General features: G+C 42.3%; 1 protein-coding gene across 1 annotated transcript in view; it reads right to left on the minus strand.

Moving 5' to 3' along the window:
* The window catches only part of gucy2cb (guanylate cyclase 2Cb), a gene marked incomplete at both ends in the record, with an annotated part of 18,525 nt that extends 9,494 nt beyond the window's left edge, over window positions 1–9,031 (minus strand). The window contains 8 exons of the mRNA XM_080790023.1: window positions 155–236; window positions 2,443–2,559; window positions 2,985–3,129; window positions 4,058–4,166; window positions 4,605–4,704; window positions 5,051–5,172; window positions 6,796–7,023; window positions 8,886–9,031. Of these exons, the coding sequence (XP_080646149.1) occupies window positions 155–236; window positions 2,443–2,559; window positions 2,985–3,129; window positions 4,058–4,166; window positions 4,605–4,704; window positions 5,051–5,172; window positions 6,796–7,023; window positions 8,886–9,031 (1,049 nt within the window). The remainder of the gene's footprint in view (window positions 1–154; window positions 237–2,442; window positions 2,560–2,984; window positions 3,130–4,057; window positions 4,167–4,604; window positions 4,705–5,050; window positions 5,173–6,795; window positions 7,024–8,885) is intronic.
* Between the last annotated feature and the right edge of the window lie 4,772 nt (window positions 9,032–13,803).

The raw sequence follows: 13,803 nt of genomic DNA on the forward strand, positions 1-13,803 counted from the left end.
CTGTCAGTCCATGTCCCTTTTATTTATGCCCCATATATGGAGATCAATGATATCAATATAGTATACCAACTAAGAGTTAATTAAGGTGTATGAATGGTGGTCATAGCTGCATCACCGAGTCACAGACATGCTAATAATGGGTATAGTTTCTGACCTGTAGAAGATGAAGGCGATGGTGGCCACCACTACCACGGTGATAGCCAACACAAGGACGATGATGTCATGCTGTTCCAGGCCTGATGGTGTCACAGACAACACACTCACTCGTGTTAAGATAAAAGACAAAGCCTCACCATGCAGAAATGTTTTCCTTCGATTGTAAGTTAAATTAACCCTGAGGGACTTAACCCTAACCCTAGCTGGACCTATAGTCAGACCCCAGTCCACATAAGCAGTGGTGGAAAGTAATTAAGTACTTTTTACTTAATATTTTGAGGTATTTGTACTTTACTTGTACAATTCCAATTTCCAATACTTTTACGTCTACTATAGGCCTACTACATCTCGGATCCAAATAGTGTACTTTTACTCCACTACATATATTTGAAAACTTTAGTTACTAGTAACTGAAGTTTTCAAATAAATATAGTTGCGAACGCACTTACTATGAGACCTAGCAGATCATGTCTGTGTGTGTCTGTCTGTCTGTCTGTCCGTGTGTCTGTCCCGCTATCCAAATATGGAGTGTGTTGCATCAGCAATCACTCAGCTCCATATATGGGCACAAAAGGGGCCAGGTCCACTCAGCTCCATATATGGGCACAAAAGGGGCCAGTGATTCGTTTGTTGTGGACCTGGCCCCTTTTGTGCCCATATATGGAGCTGAGTGCGTTCGCTTCCCGCGTTCGCGCGTCTTACTCGTGGTAAATGTAGGACAAGTAACTAGTTAGTTACTTTGTAGATTTTGATTATTATTACAAAACATACATTTGCCACTTCAGCCCTATATACATTTTTGCCATATGAAAATAGCCGATCTACAAGCTCACAATGGCGATGGGGCGCATTGAGAGCTTGTAGATACAGTAGCAAGCAGCAAGGCAGCTACGTCTGTAGCATCTCCCCAGCCTGTCAAAGAGCAGCCCTGTCTCAATCTGTGCGTTCGGGACAGGCCATCTAGTACATTTGACCCACGTTCACTTTTGAAAAGAGAGACTGATACTGATTTACATCAACTGTAGTACTAGTGGTGGTAAGTGTTAAAATAATACTCTAAGAATTGAAGGATCCAAGCAGAAGCGGTGATAAAATATTGCAGTCTATCCTTTGGTTGTCGACATGGCAATGTGTGTGAGTGTGTCCCTATAACTCTCCCAACATTCCAAAACAATTATCTGTCCAGAAATGGAAACATTTCCCAGTTCAACTTCAATCTAGAGATTACTAAAGATGTTTTGTAATCTTCTGGAGTCTGGTCTCAAAACACTTTACTGTGGAGTCAGTGGTCGCAGATATCCTTCTTATCTTCTGTTAATGAGGGCATTAGTTAATGATGGCAGCTTCACCAGAGGAGTGGCTCACTGTCGTGCATACACGTGTGTCTGCGTGTGTAACCTGTACCCTTGTATGGTTTGTCATTGGGAAGTCCAGGCCCCCAGATGAAGGAAGGGTTGTTAGTATCCAGAGTCGTAACGTTGTCCTCTGTGTTGAAAGTAAATAGTCTTTTATACTGAAGAACAAAATATGAGAAGTATGTATCAAAATAAAGCAGGATGAAACAGTATATGATTTTCTTTTAAATAATTAGTAACTATAGCTGTCAAATAAAGGTAGCGGCATAAAAGTAATATTTGGATCTGGGATGTAGTGGAGTAAAAGTATTGGAAATTGGAAATACTTAAAGTACAAATACTGCAAAATTGTACTTAATTAAAGGGACATTTCACTGCTGGAATAAACTGCAGTCTCTCAATGTTAATAGTATTTGTAGTAGATAACAGTAGCCCTATTTGAAATTTGACCAGAAGAATTGAAAGTGAAAGAAAGTGTTTCTTGTCTCCCAAACATATATACCTCATTAAAATAAGATCTGGTGGCCAGCCCTTTAAGTAAATGTACTTAGTTACTTTCCACTGCACTGCTAATTGTTGGAATGAACGTAGCTCTGATCCATAGCTCTAATGCGTTTCATTTAGAGCTATATTACTCACAACTTCCGCCACTCATTTACGCTAAAGAGGATAGGCTGGTCTGCATTCATGCGAGCGGCGGAAGTTGAGAGTAACATAGCTCTAAATGAAACGCATTAGAGCTATGGATCAGAGCTAGAATGAACGGTGTAGTTGCAGAGTTTAGTTGGAATGAAAACCAGCATACACCTGGCCCTCAACACCATTGGAAACCACATACTGGTTGAAGGTTCTGACTGACTCTCCAATAATAATTAAATTAACATAATAATCCTCATCCTCAAGCATTCTCAGAAAGTCAGCTGATGCTCACTGTTTGGATCATTCAGCATCATAAATGAGCTCACCTCGTTGTCATTTGTGGTGTAAATGACTGAGAAGGTCACGTCCCGGTCTCCATGCTGGTCCAATTTGTAGGTGCCAGCAGTACCTGAGCACAATTACAGCAAAGCCTCATCATGCAGAAATGGTGTTTTCTAAGTTAAATTAACCCTGAGGGACTTAAACCTAACCCTGGACCTACCAGAGTCAGAGTTCAGGATGTTTATCCACAGAATGTGTGTACATTCTCTCTTTGACTGTGTATTTGTGTGTGTTTTTGCGTGTTTGTGTGTGCGTGTGTGTCGCACAAAACTCTTCACTCCCGGTCTTTTTAATCTATTTCCATTCTCTCTCTCTGTTGCTATACAACTTACTGTTAATTTTGGTGTTTGTTTGTTGTTTGTTTGCTGTTATCAAATCCCCATTTGTAACTCTGGGTGTGTATGTAATCAAATGGACCAGTACGTGTCCATTTGGTTACATTTGTACACGCGACTTCAGAGTTAAATTAACACTGAGGATTTGATCGTTTACCGTTGAAGGTTATGTTCCTAAAGTAGTTGATGTCTATGGCGTCCATGTGTTCCAGTTCAGCGTCACTGTTCTGGTCCTGGATCTTCCTTATCACCTCACCCAGCAGCAGGGCCGAGTCATGGTACGCTGCCGTGTAGTCGTTCATCTAGACCACGACAAAGTGAGACACAGAGAGAGACAGATAGACAGTAGGCCTATACTAGTATACAGTGTGTTAATGTGTGTGTGTGTGTGTGTGTGTGTGTGGGGGCAACAGAAGATTGAATTATGAGTGTCTTGGAACCAACAAGGTCACAGGATCAATGCTCACACAACAGACCGTGTGTCCCCTTTTGATGTGCCCTTGAGCAAAGATCTGCACCAGCTATTAAAGACGTAGCTGGTTAACTGAGCTAAGTATTAAGTAGCTATGGATTTATGTGATAAATGCCTCAAATACAAAATGTAAATATATATTTGGGAGAGGGAGAGAGAGGGGGCTACTACCACTTAAGTGCAAAATATCAATGGATATGAGACTACTTTTGCATGTGACAGCCTCATTATTGTCATGATTCACTGCTGTGCCCATTGATTGTAAGTTTCTAACAATCAATACAAACCTTTTATGAGTTCAACACTTCCTTATTATTATTGATTTCAGAATTAACCGTGTCCTGCCAAAGCACAGACCTACGTATCTCGCCAGGCAATTATCAGCAGACAACACAATAGTTATCAAACTCCAAACAAACATACAACAAACCTGGAAGTGGGTTATTTTGAAGCTCTAGGCCTACAGAAAATCTCTCAGCTTGGTGACAGTTGAATGGACAACGTTTCATTAAAATGTTCAATCTAATTCTTGGTAATCTGGGTATTTTATACCTACCATGCCTGAGGAAGGTCCGGAGGGACCGAAACATTGCTTTATTAAAATAAGAAAATACTTATGTACCGAGCAAATACACAGTGTGCGGGTGTATTCTATTGCTTTCATACCACCGTACATATCACACATATCTGCACCCCAGACTGACACATTTATCTCTCCCAGTATTCCCAGCACAACATGACTTGACGGCAGGACCCACCGTGATGTTGTCTGCTGCCAGAGCAGTGTAGTTTCTACTGTTTGGCATAGTCAGCACCAACACGTTCCTCATGTCTTCGATGGACGTCTTGTTGGTGTAGTATTCATCACTGGAGGTAAAAAGTGTGGGGTCTATTTTCATCCATGCTCAGCTAAACCCCTTATCCGTAAACTTTTTAACTGTTTTGAAAAATATATATATATATTTAAAATAGCTACATCGACACGATGTGAGCTTGTAGATGGTTTATTTTAACAATTCAAAAATGTTTTTGTAAAAAAAAAAGGCAAGTAGTTTAGGGATAAGGGGTTTAGCATGGACGAAAATAGAGCCCAATGTGTGTGTGTGTGTGTGTGTGTGTGTGTGTGTGTGTGTGTGTGTGTGTGTGTGTGTGTGTGTGTGTGTGTGTGCGTGCGGGCGTGTGTTATGTACGTGCGTGCATATGTTTGTGTGTGTGTGTGCCACTCAGAGAAGGAAGGGGGATGAAATGGAGAAGCACTGATGGAGGTGCAGGAGAATAAGAGAGTGATATGATGAGTGTGTTTACTTGTAAAGGTCAATGAGGATGAAGACAACTTCATTGTCTGCAACCTTAGCGTCTTTCTTCAGTTCCACTATGTCTTCTGGTCCTCCACACAAAATGAATACTGCAAACACAACAACACTGCACTTTACCCATGATGGAGTCACACGCACGCATGCTTCCATTTCCATCCTAACAACAACAACAACAACTAGAAAGGGTGGTGTGTGTCTCTCTCCACCAGGTCAGGTAGGTTATTGTGGGCCAGCAATGTTCGAAATTCGCCAATTAGAATAGAACGTGACAAATGGGACAGATCCATCTTAACCACATGAGTATAGAGATATATTAATGATTACCGATTTGTTTGGACAAAATTAGCAGGAGTAATATAAAAAAAAGTGTTTTGCAGAAATCGGCCTCCTGGTGGAATTATAACAGGACATTGTGAAAAGGGTATAGCAACTTACCATTACTTGTCCTGTTTTTGGAGGAGCGCAGATGGTCCTTCAGTTCATCTGGTTCGACTATAGCTGTCTTTTGGAATTTCTTTGCGAACTCGCTGGTGGCAGTATCTAGCGCATTTATGTACCTGAGTGAAATTAGTTGAACAATTATGCAAGTATGTATGTGGTGATGTATATTCTAACTTCTAAGTATACCTGTATCAAACAAACTATTATGTTCAGTTTCGGCTCAGTGACACGTACAGAAGGGGTGGATTTGGTTAAAGGAGAGTAAAAGGAGAGTTCTGGATTAACAGTTTTCTTAAATTAATCTGATGTTATTATATTATGCATCAACAAGTGGTACATGTGGAAAAATTACAAAACAACTTCCCGAGCGCATCACAGCTCCAACAGTGCACGGGGGTTTATCGCTTAATCGCTTATTTTTTATCACTCAACAATTATTTATTTTTGTATACATAGTTCATAACGTCGGACTCGGAATACAGAGTGAATGGGTTGCCATTAATGGCAAGCGGCCGATAAACCCCACCTCCATGCATGGAGCTACAGCCGATAAACTCCACCTCCATGCATGGAGCTACAGCCGATAAACCCCACCTCCATGCATGGAGCTACAACCGATAAACTCCACCTCCATGCATGGAGCTACAGCCGATAAACTACACCTCCATGCATGGAGCTACAGCCGATAAACTCCACCTTCATGCATGGAGCTACAGCCGATAAACTACACCTCCATGCATGGAGCTACAGCCGATAAACTACACCTCCATGCATGGAGCTACAGCCGATAAACCCCACCCCCATGCATGGAGCTACAGCCGATAAACCCCACCTCCATGCATGGAGCTACAGCCGATAAACCCCACCCCCATGCATGGAGCTACAGCCGATAAACCCCACCTCCATGCATGGAGCTACAGCCGATAAACTACACCTCCATGCATGGAGCTACAGCCGATAAACTACACCTCCACCTCCATGCATGGAGCTACAGCCGATAAACTCCACCTCCATGCATGGAGCTACAACCGATAAACTACACCTCCATGCATGGAGCTACAGCCGATAAACTCCACCTCCATGCATGGAGCTACAGCCGATAAACTACACCTCCATGCATGGAGCTACAACCGATAAACTCCACCTCCATGCATGGAGCTACAACCGATAAACCCCACCTCCATGCATGGAGCTACAACCGATAAACTCCACCTCCATGCATGGAGCTACAGCCGATAAACCCCACCTCCATGCATGGAGCTACAGCCGATAAACTCCACCTCCATGCATGGAGAGCTCCAGCCGATAAACTCCACCTCCATGCATGGAGCTACAGCCGATAAACTCCACCTCCATGCATGGAGCTACAGCACTAGACATGGAGGTATATTTTTCTCGCCTCTACCACTGGTTTTAATGACAGGGATGTCGTGTTTTAAATTGGATGAAAATTGATGTTTGACGTGGCAAGATGCTCTACTGGTCAGATTATCATAACTACACTAACTATCGTAACTATAAGGAAATGGGCTCGATTCCCGTAACAGTCAACTAGTCTATCAACAGCCTTGTGTTAGCTCAGTGCCCAGTAGGGCCTAAGTTTGATCCAAGACCAACCGCCAGCTGGGGTTGTAGAGAAACAGGGTCAACACAGTCACCAATACCATTACACAGTAACCTCACATTGTTGAGGTTTTTACTTTGATGTCTGGTGTCAGCCACCAGCCTTTGTGACTCACCACTGGCAGTCTTCTGTCATTGGCTCTTTCTTGTAGATGGTGGCTGATTCCCACTCGGGCTTGACGGGCTTGTCGTTGTGATCTTGGTATGGCCAGAACCACGTGAAGAAGAAAGAGATCTTGCGCGCCGGCGGCAGGACGCGTATCAGGTTGGTCTTGTTGTCACATGACAGGCCGAAGCTGCCCGCCGAGATGATGGGCATGCTCAACTGTAGGCCGATATCCACGCTGGGAGATATAGAGAGAACCGAGAGAGACAGGATGTTAGGAGAGAGATGGGATGAGAGGAGAGAGATGGGATGATAGGAGAGAGACATATTGCCATATTGCAAGCAATGTCAAATACTATCACATATACTGAGACACAGACACACACACACACGCGCGCACACACACACACACACCTCTACAAGCATGCAAAGTAGGGAAACACAAGGCAAGTCTTACTCCACCAGTGTGTAGGTAGCATAGTTACAGCTGGGTCCCAGCAGAGCACATCCCATCTCCCCTGATTGCTGCAAAGCAAGACACCAAAACAATACTCAGTGTATGTGTAATTATTTGGGACCGGGTGAAAAATGTCACAAAAATCGTGGGATTAAAAAGAAATACAAATATTGGCGTGCGTGCGTGCGTGTGTGCGTGTGCATGCACCATACTCACATTCAGGTTTTTAATGGCATCAACCCCCTCACATGTACTACTATAGCACCCTTTGTGTTTGTAGAGGTTGGTTTCAAATCCCCTGTAACTAGCGGTGAGATTATGTATACCTTCATAAACATGGGAGGGAGGAAATAAATACATAAATAAAACACAAACACATTTGTCACAAATTTGTATAATGGAACATAGCATTGAATTGCACCTTTTTAAACAACATTTTGTTGTGTATATGGAACACTGTGAAGCTGTTCACAAAAGGTTTAACTAACTTTGCTACTACAGGGAAAACATGTACATGTACCATTCTTTTACTCTTTGTTGCACTCTTTATTCTATCCCTTTGCTGTGCTTGCTGTGTTTTTGTTGTTTTGCATGCTATTTTGTCTATGCTGCTGCATTGTCTGAAGCAGTTGTCATGCACTAGGGGATGCATGGCAAAAACAGGGAGTCCACACATGAGTATAAATATTTTAAATTATATTTATTATATTAAAGTAATTAAAAGTGCAGTGGGATGTGAGGATATCAGTTATCAGTAATGTCTGCAGTGTATGGATGTTTGGAGAGTGCTGTGTGCGTGTTGTATTAAATGGTGCAAAATATAACTTAAGAGAAACGGCACCCCAAGCAGATCTTGCTTGCAGGGAGGACAAAGAGAGAGTGAGCTGCAGCCAGGAGAGCTCCCTATATACTGCCCTAAGCTCCACCCACCTCAGGTGAGCACAATTGGGCTGACGGCCTGCTCCACTCTGCCATCACAGAGGCTGCCGGCTAGCCTACAGTGAGGCAGAGGGGGCAGGGCCGTCACACAGTGGTTCCCAAACTTTTTCATGTCAAGGACCCCCAAATTGCATTTATTAGCCCGCGGACCCTCATTTGAAAAGATATGTCATAAGAGAAGATTTTTACAGCTCTAGCAGTGATTCTCAACCCGTTTAATTTCAAGGACCTCCAGTTTGACATGCATTAGTCCACAGACCCCCATTTAATGGCATTTCTTTCTATCTCTGGGACCCCCAATTTATATTGTAAAATGTTAATTTGTACACTCTCAGAGTTACCTGCCCATAAGGGTCCATTTGGTTCCAAACTATAATTTAGCTGGGGACCCCCTTGAACTCCCTCAAGGACCCCTGGGGGTCTGAAGGAAGCCACACTAAGATAAGTTGTACTCTTATGTACCTGTACACAAGATGTAACAATACATCCTTGAACCTTGAACATATAAGCCTGTTCTCTCTCTGTGTGTGTGTGTGTGTGTGTGTGTGTGTGTGTGTGTGTGTGTGTGTGTGTGTGTGTGTGTGTGTGTGTGTGTGTGTGTGTGTGTGTGTGTGTGCATGTGTGTTTATATTATATATCCAATCTTACCGTTACCATTTAAAGCATCAGTTTGAAGGGCCCTATCCACGGCACCCTTCACATACTCTATGCTCCAGGGAGCCTCGTTGTCGCTCAGCAGCATCACATTGATCATGACACCTCGGAGACACTCTGCCACTCGGACAGCTTGACACCGACCAGCCACCAGCCCCACAGCGCACAGAAAACACCAAGCCCTGTTGGGGTCCATGTCCAGCTCTTCTTTTGTATAAAGCTACAGAACAACCACGTTTCCACATATAGCTGCAGCGTCCAGTTAGGTTTTGTGGTTGTTGTTGTTGTTACTGTTGCTGTTGTTGTCAAGTCCCATCGATGAGTGAGCCTTCATACAGTGAAACAAGGTTAGAACGTGCACTTTCAAAGACTACTGTATTGGCTACATTTTGTGTGTGGCTCCATCTTTACTCAAAAGTTTCTAAATGTACATATTCCACAGATACTGTAGTTCCAGTTTTGTTTTTGTTTTCTTGTTTGGTTTTCCAATAGCCCATGGGTGTTCAGTCGATTCGGTCTGTGTCCTCTTAACCCTGTGAGTCACCTGCCCTACTTCCCCCATGCCATTAGACTACCTGTCCAATCCACGCCAGGTTGTTGTTAATGTACAACCGACATTGACACAGAAGCTCGAGGCGTTGGGCCCTGCCCATGCACTAAAATCCTCAGTGTAAATCTTACTACGGTATCTAAATTGAACCGTCCCTGATGGGTACATTTGGATCCATTTGATTTCTACACTCTGTCAGTAGAATTTTGTCCACTAACCTAATGTCCACTAACCTGCACGTCCACGCATGCACGCGCGCACACACACACACACACACACACACACACACACACACACACACACACACACACACACACACACACACACACACACACACACACACACACACACACACACACGTGTGTTTGCTTAAGAGAATGGAAAGCATATTGTTGCTATCATTAAAGCTCTGTGTAGACTATAGAGGGCTTTATCCAGTGTTATCCAGCACAGTGTATTGAAGAGATGGCTGAATGCAGATAAGCCTAACAGGGAAATGTTTGCTGAAGATGACATATTTAAGTGGACACAGAACAGAATAGATATGATTTACAGTAGGCCTTATGGTGGGATAAATGTGGAGAGGTTTACTTTTAATTTCTATTGAAGTGACTCAATCTCCTCCCTGTCCTGTGATATAGCAGGTGTGTGTGTGTGTGTGTGTGTGTGTGTGTGTGTGTGTGTGTGTGTGTGTGTGTGTGTGTGTGTGTGTGTGTGTGTGTGTGTGTGTGTGTGCATATGCGTGTGTACACATGTATAATGAACGTCCTTGTGCACCTCCTCAAGATTACATGTTGATCTTCTAGGATCACAGGATCATCACCCTCCTTATACTGCTGTTTACTGCTGTTTGCTTGTAGTGTTAAAGCTCATTCAGTTGCTGCACTTGCTATTAAGGATATGATTATTCAGCTAGAATCATTAATGAAAATGTTCACATAAAAATTGTTAGACAGTCATTTTGAAGGACAGGGGAGAAGAGACAGTAACAAAGAATTATGGAAAGAACAAAGGTTAAACTGGGCGGTGCTCATTAAAGACATCAGAGATAAACTGCATGCACCTGCTATAAAACCGCAGATTGGTGTAACATCCGCCAATAAAACCCTTTGTGATGTTTGTCTGTGACCTCATAGAATGATATTGAGGATGACAAATTGAGTCAAACGAAAGCCGCAAACCAATTAATTTCCTTTCTCTGATATTAAGTTTCGACCCTATGAAGCCTTTGCTCGAAACATTGTTAATAAAGTATATTAGAACTAGATCATGAGTGTGAATATTCTATTCCTCCGATATTACCTTCACATAATGCTCTGGTGTCCATCAGCATACACCACTGAATGTCCAGATTAGAAACAGAACAGAAATTGTACTGGCCCAGAATGTTTACAGATGCATTGACTTGGTGGCTCTAAAGTTTAACACAAACACACATGTCAGAGATTATATTGGCATAGAATATTCATTCTAGCCAATCACACACACACACACACACACACACACACACACACACACACACACACACACACACACACACACACACACACACGGCATAAATTGTCAGACTGATTTAAAATGTCCCACACCCTTCTGTGAAACACTGATATAATACAACTCATTCATCACAATCACATGCAAAGGGAATAAAGCTCAAAGGCAGGTGCGTGCGTGCGTGCGTGCGTGCGTGCGTGTGTGTGTGCACGTGCATGCGTGTGCTGTGAACTTGCTTTGACTGAATTTGATTACGTATAGATTAGATTAGATGTCCTTTATTATCCACAAGGGGAAATCGTTTTGCTCTGGTCAATGCAGCCAAGACCCAGCCCGCAACAGCCCTGCCAATCGGGCCCAAGCGTTGCTCTGGCGAGAGGGAGCCCCGGGGGCAATACCCGCGTCTGCGTAATGCTATAGGCTACATTCAAAACAAGACAAGACAATACAATGTACATAAATACACCACAATTTAAACACCCAGCAAAATACTTCAATGTTCTATCTAAAAGGTACATGCCTATTTACCTAATTATACATTTTAAAGGGTCTTTAAAAGAATGCCTCTCCACACTTACGCCCTGAATAGTGGACTATTAGATTGTCAGATATGAGGTCTGTATTGCACTCTGCCATCTTAGATCTAAACATATTTGTGCTTGTGAAGCTCAGAGTTCCATATGGCTTTATAATAACATTTCACTGTCTCACCAGCTGTTCTGCTTCATATAAACTGTCAATACAAAAAACATCTTGTTTGCTTAACCACATGAATCCTAGCATCCGTATTCAGAGGGTTTGTGAGCTTGTATTAAGACTCTACAATAGAAGGTACTTGTTTTTAAACCAATTGAAAATCTACCATCAGTTCCCCTTTCCATTGGTTCTCATCATCTACACTGGATGCAGACTTATGTTGGGTTGCTTCAGAATCATGTAGTATAGACAAGAGTTAATTTGCATTCAACTGGTGTTCCACATTAGCAATAACAGCACATTTGTCTGGTTTTACTTTCCAGGATTTTTTTTCCAGGAAATCAGTACAAGAGCTGAAACTCACAGTTACACAAGAGGTATGAATGTAACCCCAGTGAGACTGGCAATAGGGCTTTCACATTAATTTCTCGTTGACCCAGTTCCTATGAAGTCATTTATTAATGCTTCAGCAACCAATGGAACTTCAACAGCAGTTTGCAGATGCCCTCCTCTATGGAGCTCACTGCTTTTACAGGCAGGTCACTCACAGCATAATGGTACAGCAGAGGCACCATCTCAAGCTATTACTGTATATCTAGAATAATAGGAGGAAACATGGCTGGTAATAGATCTATTTAGATCCTAATTATAACTAAAATAATTGTGCAAAAAATGGTATAACGTTATGCATTCTTTTTTTGAGGAGCCCCTCCTACGTACAGGTTTAATGTTTGTTTTTAGTTCAATGTTTGTTTTTAAAACGGCATTGACAATAAAGGGAAAATATACCTTTACCTACTGTAACAAACATTAAATGTCATCAACAATAAAGTTAACAATAAATGTAATGTTTGTTTTACATCACCATTACATCACCTAATCAACATGAGTTAGACTTTAATACATTAGCGCCCCTCACTTCACACAGGTGTGATTTTTAAATATACAGTCGATATACTCATTATACTTTAAGCCCGAACGGCCAAGGCTCCAAGGACAGTCAGAAATTGTAGTTAAGGGCTTTAATTTTCCCCAAACTCCTCCACCAAAAGTCCAGACAATAGTTCAGTGCAATAATTCTCAATAGCACACTGTATTACAGGCAACAAATATGAAGAAAGGACAAAAAGATAAATAAATACTTGGGCAACAATCCAAACAGGATGAGCGCTCTCTTCAGGCTGTACCTTGATCCCACAAGGCCTGTAGCTCTCCCTCAGGGATGTTATGTGTCAAAGGCAAAGCCCACATCCAACTAACTTGTCTGTGCCTGCAGGCTCCCTTAAATAGGAGTGGATCCTACCACAGGACACTCCGACACAGAATCAATTAGCAACATTTCTTCTCAATAAAAATAAATAACACCTTGAAAAGTAACCTAAACATTCTCAATAATGCGTTACAATTAAACAAGTATAAATCAGCCTGTAAACTCAATGACAATAATAAGACAGCATAAGAAACACCCCTCTCCTGCATAGCACTTGGCCCCTTCCTACTCAAGGGAAATGCCAACAGCAGTGCAGGAGAGACAATTGGCAATCAGTGATCATTTAAATTCCAACACACAATTTTAAAATAGTCCTTGCATGTTATAGAAAGCAGTGTCATACGTCTTTGTATATAGGACACGGGTTGACTCATAGTATATTATTTGAAACGTGCATTTCCCGTCAGTTGGTTGGCTGGTCTGGAGCAAGCTGTTCTGACATTCCATATGTTGATCTGACCTCATCAAACCCTGTACACTCAAGACACGCTCCATATATGGCCAGTACAGAATTCATTCCATATGTTGATCTGACCCCCCATGTCAAAGCGCCAGCGCTCGCCCAGCAGTCTGCTGTCACCTAGGCGGATGCATGCACAGTTTGCACACAACCCCACCCTTTAGGGTGAGGTCGCTTCTCGCCCTCAGGCGTCTTACTGGTAGTATACTACATAAAAAATAGCCTACACTACAGTACCTTCACAAGCAATCTATCTGAATGTATGTAGCCCATGGGTTCCCCAATATAGGCCACATGTCTGTGTCCAGACAACATTATGTATTCTGCATTTGATGAGATTTTTCCTTGCAGACCCAAAATGCTGTAGGCCTATTGATGTTGGTGCCATAGGAGAAATAACAGGAAAACGTTGATCAAAATAACAATTATTTTACATTCTCTAATTCTGTAGACTTCTTGTAAATTAACTTAAGTAAGGCAGAATGTTTAACAATAATT

The sequence above is a fragment of the Protomyctophum bolini genome (genome assembly GCF_963924005.1).
Source record: "Protomyctophum bolini genome assembly, chromosome: 18".
Taxonomy (NCBI): domain Eukaryota; kingdom Metazoa; phylum Chordata; class Actinopteri; order Myctophiformes; family Myctophidae; genus Protomyctophum; species Protomyctophum bolini.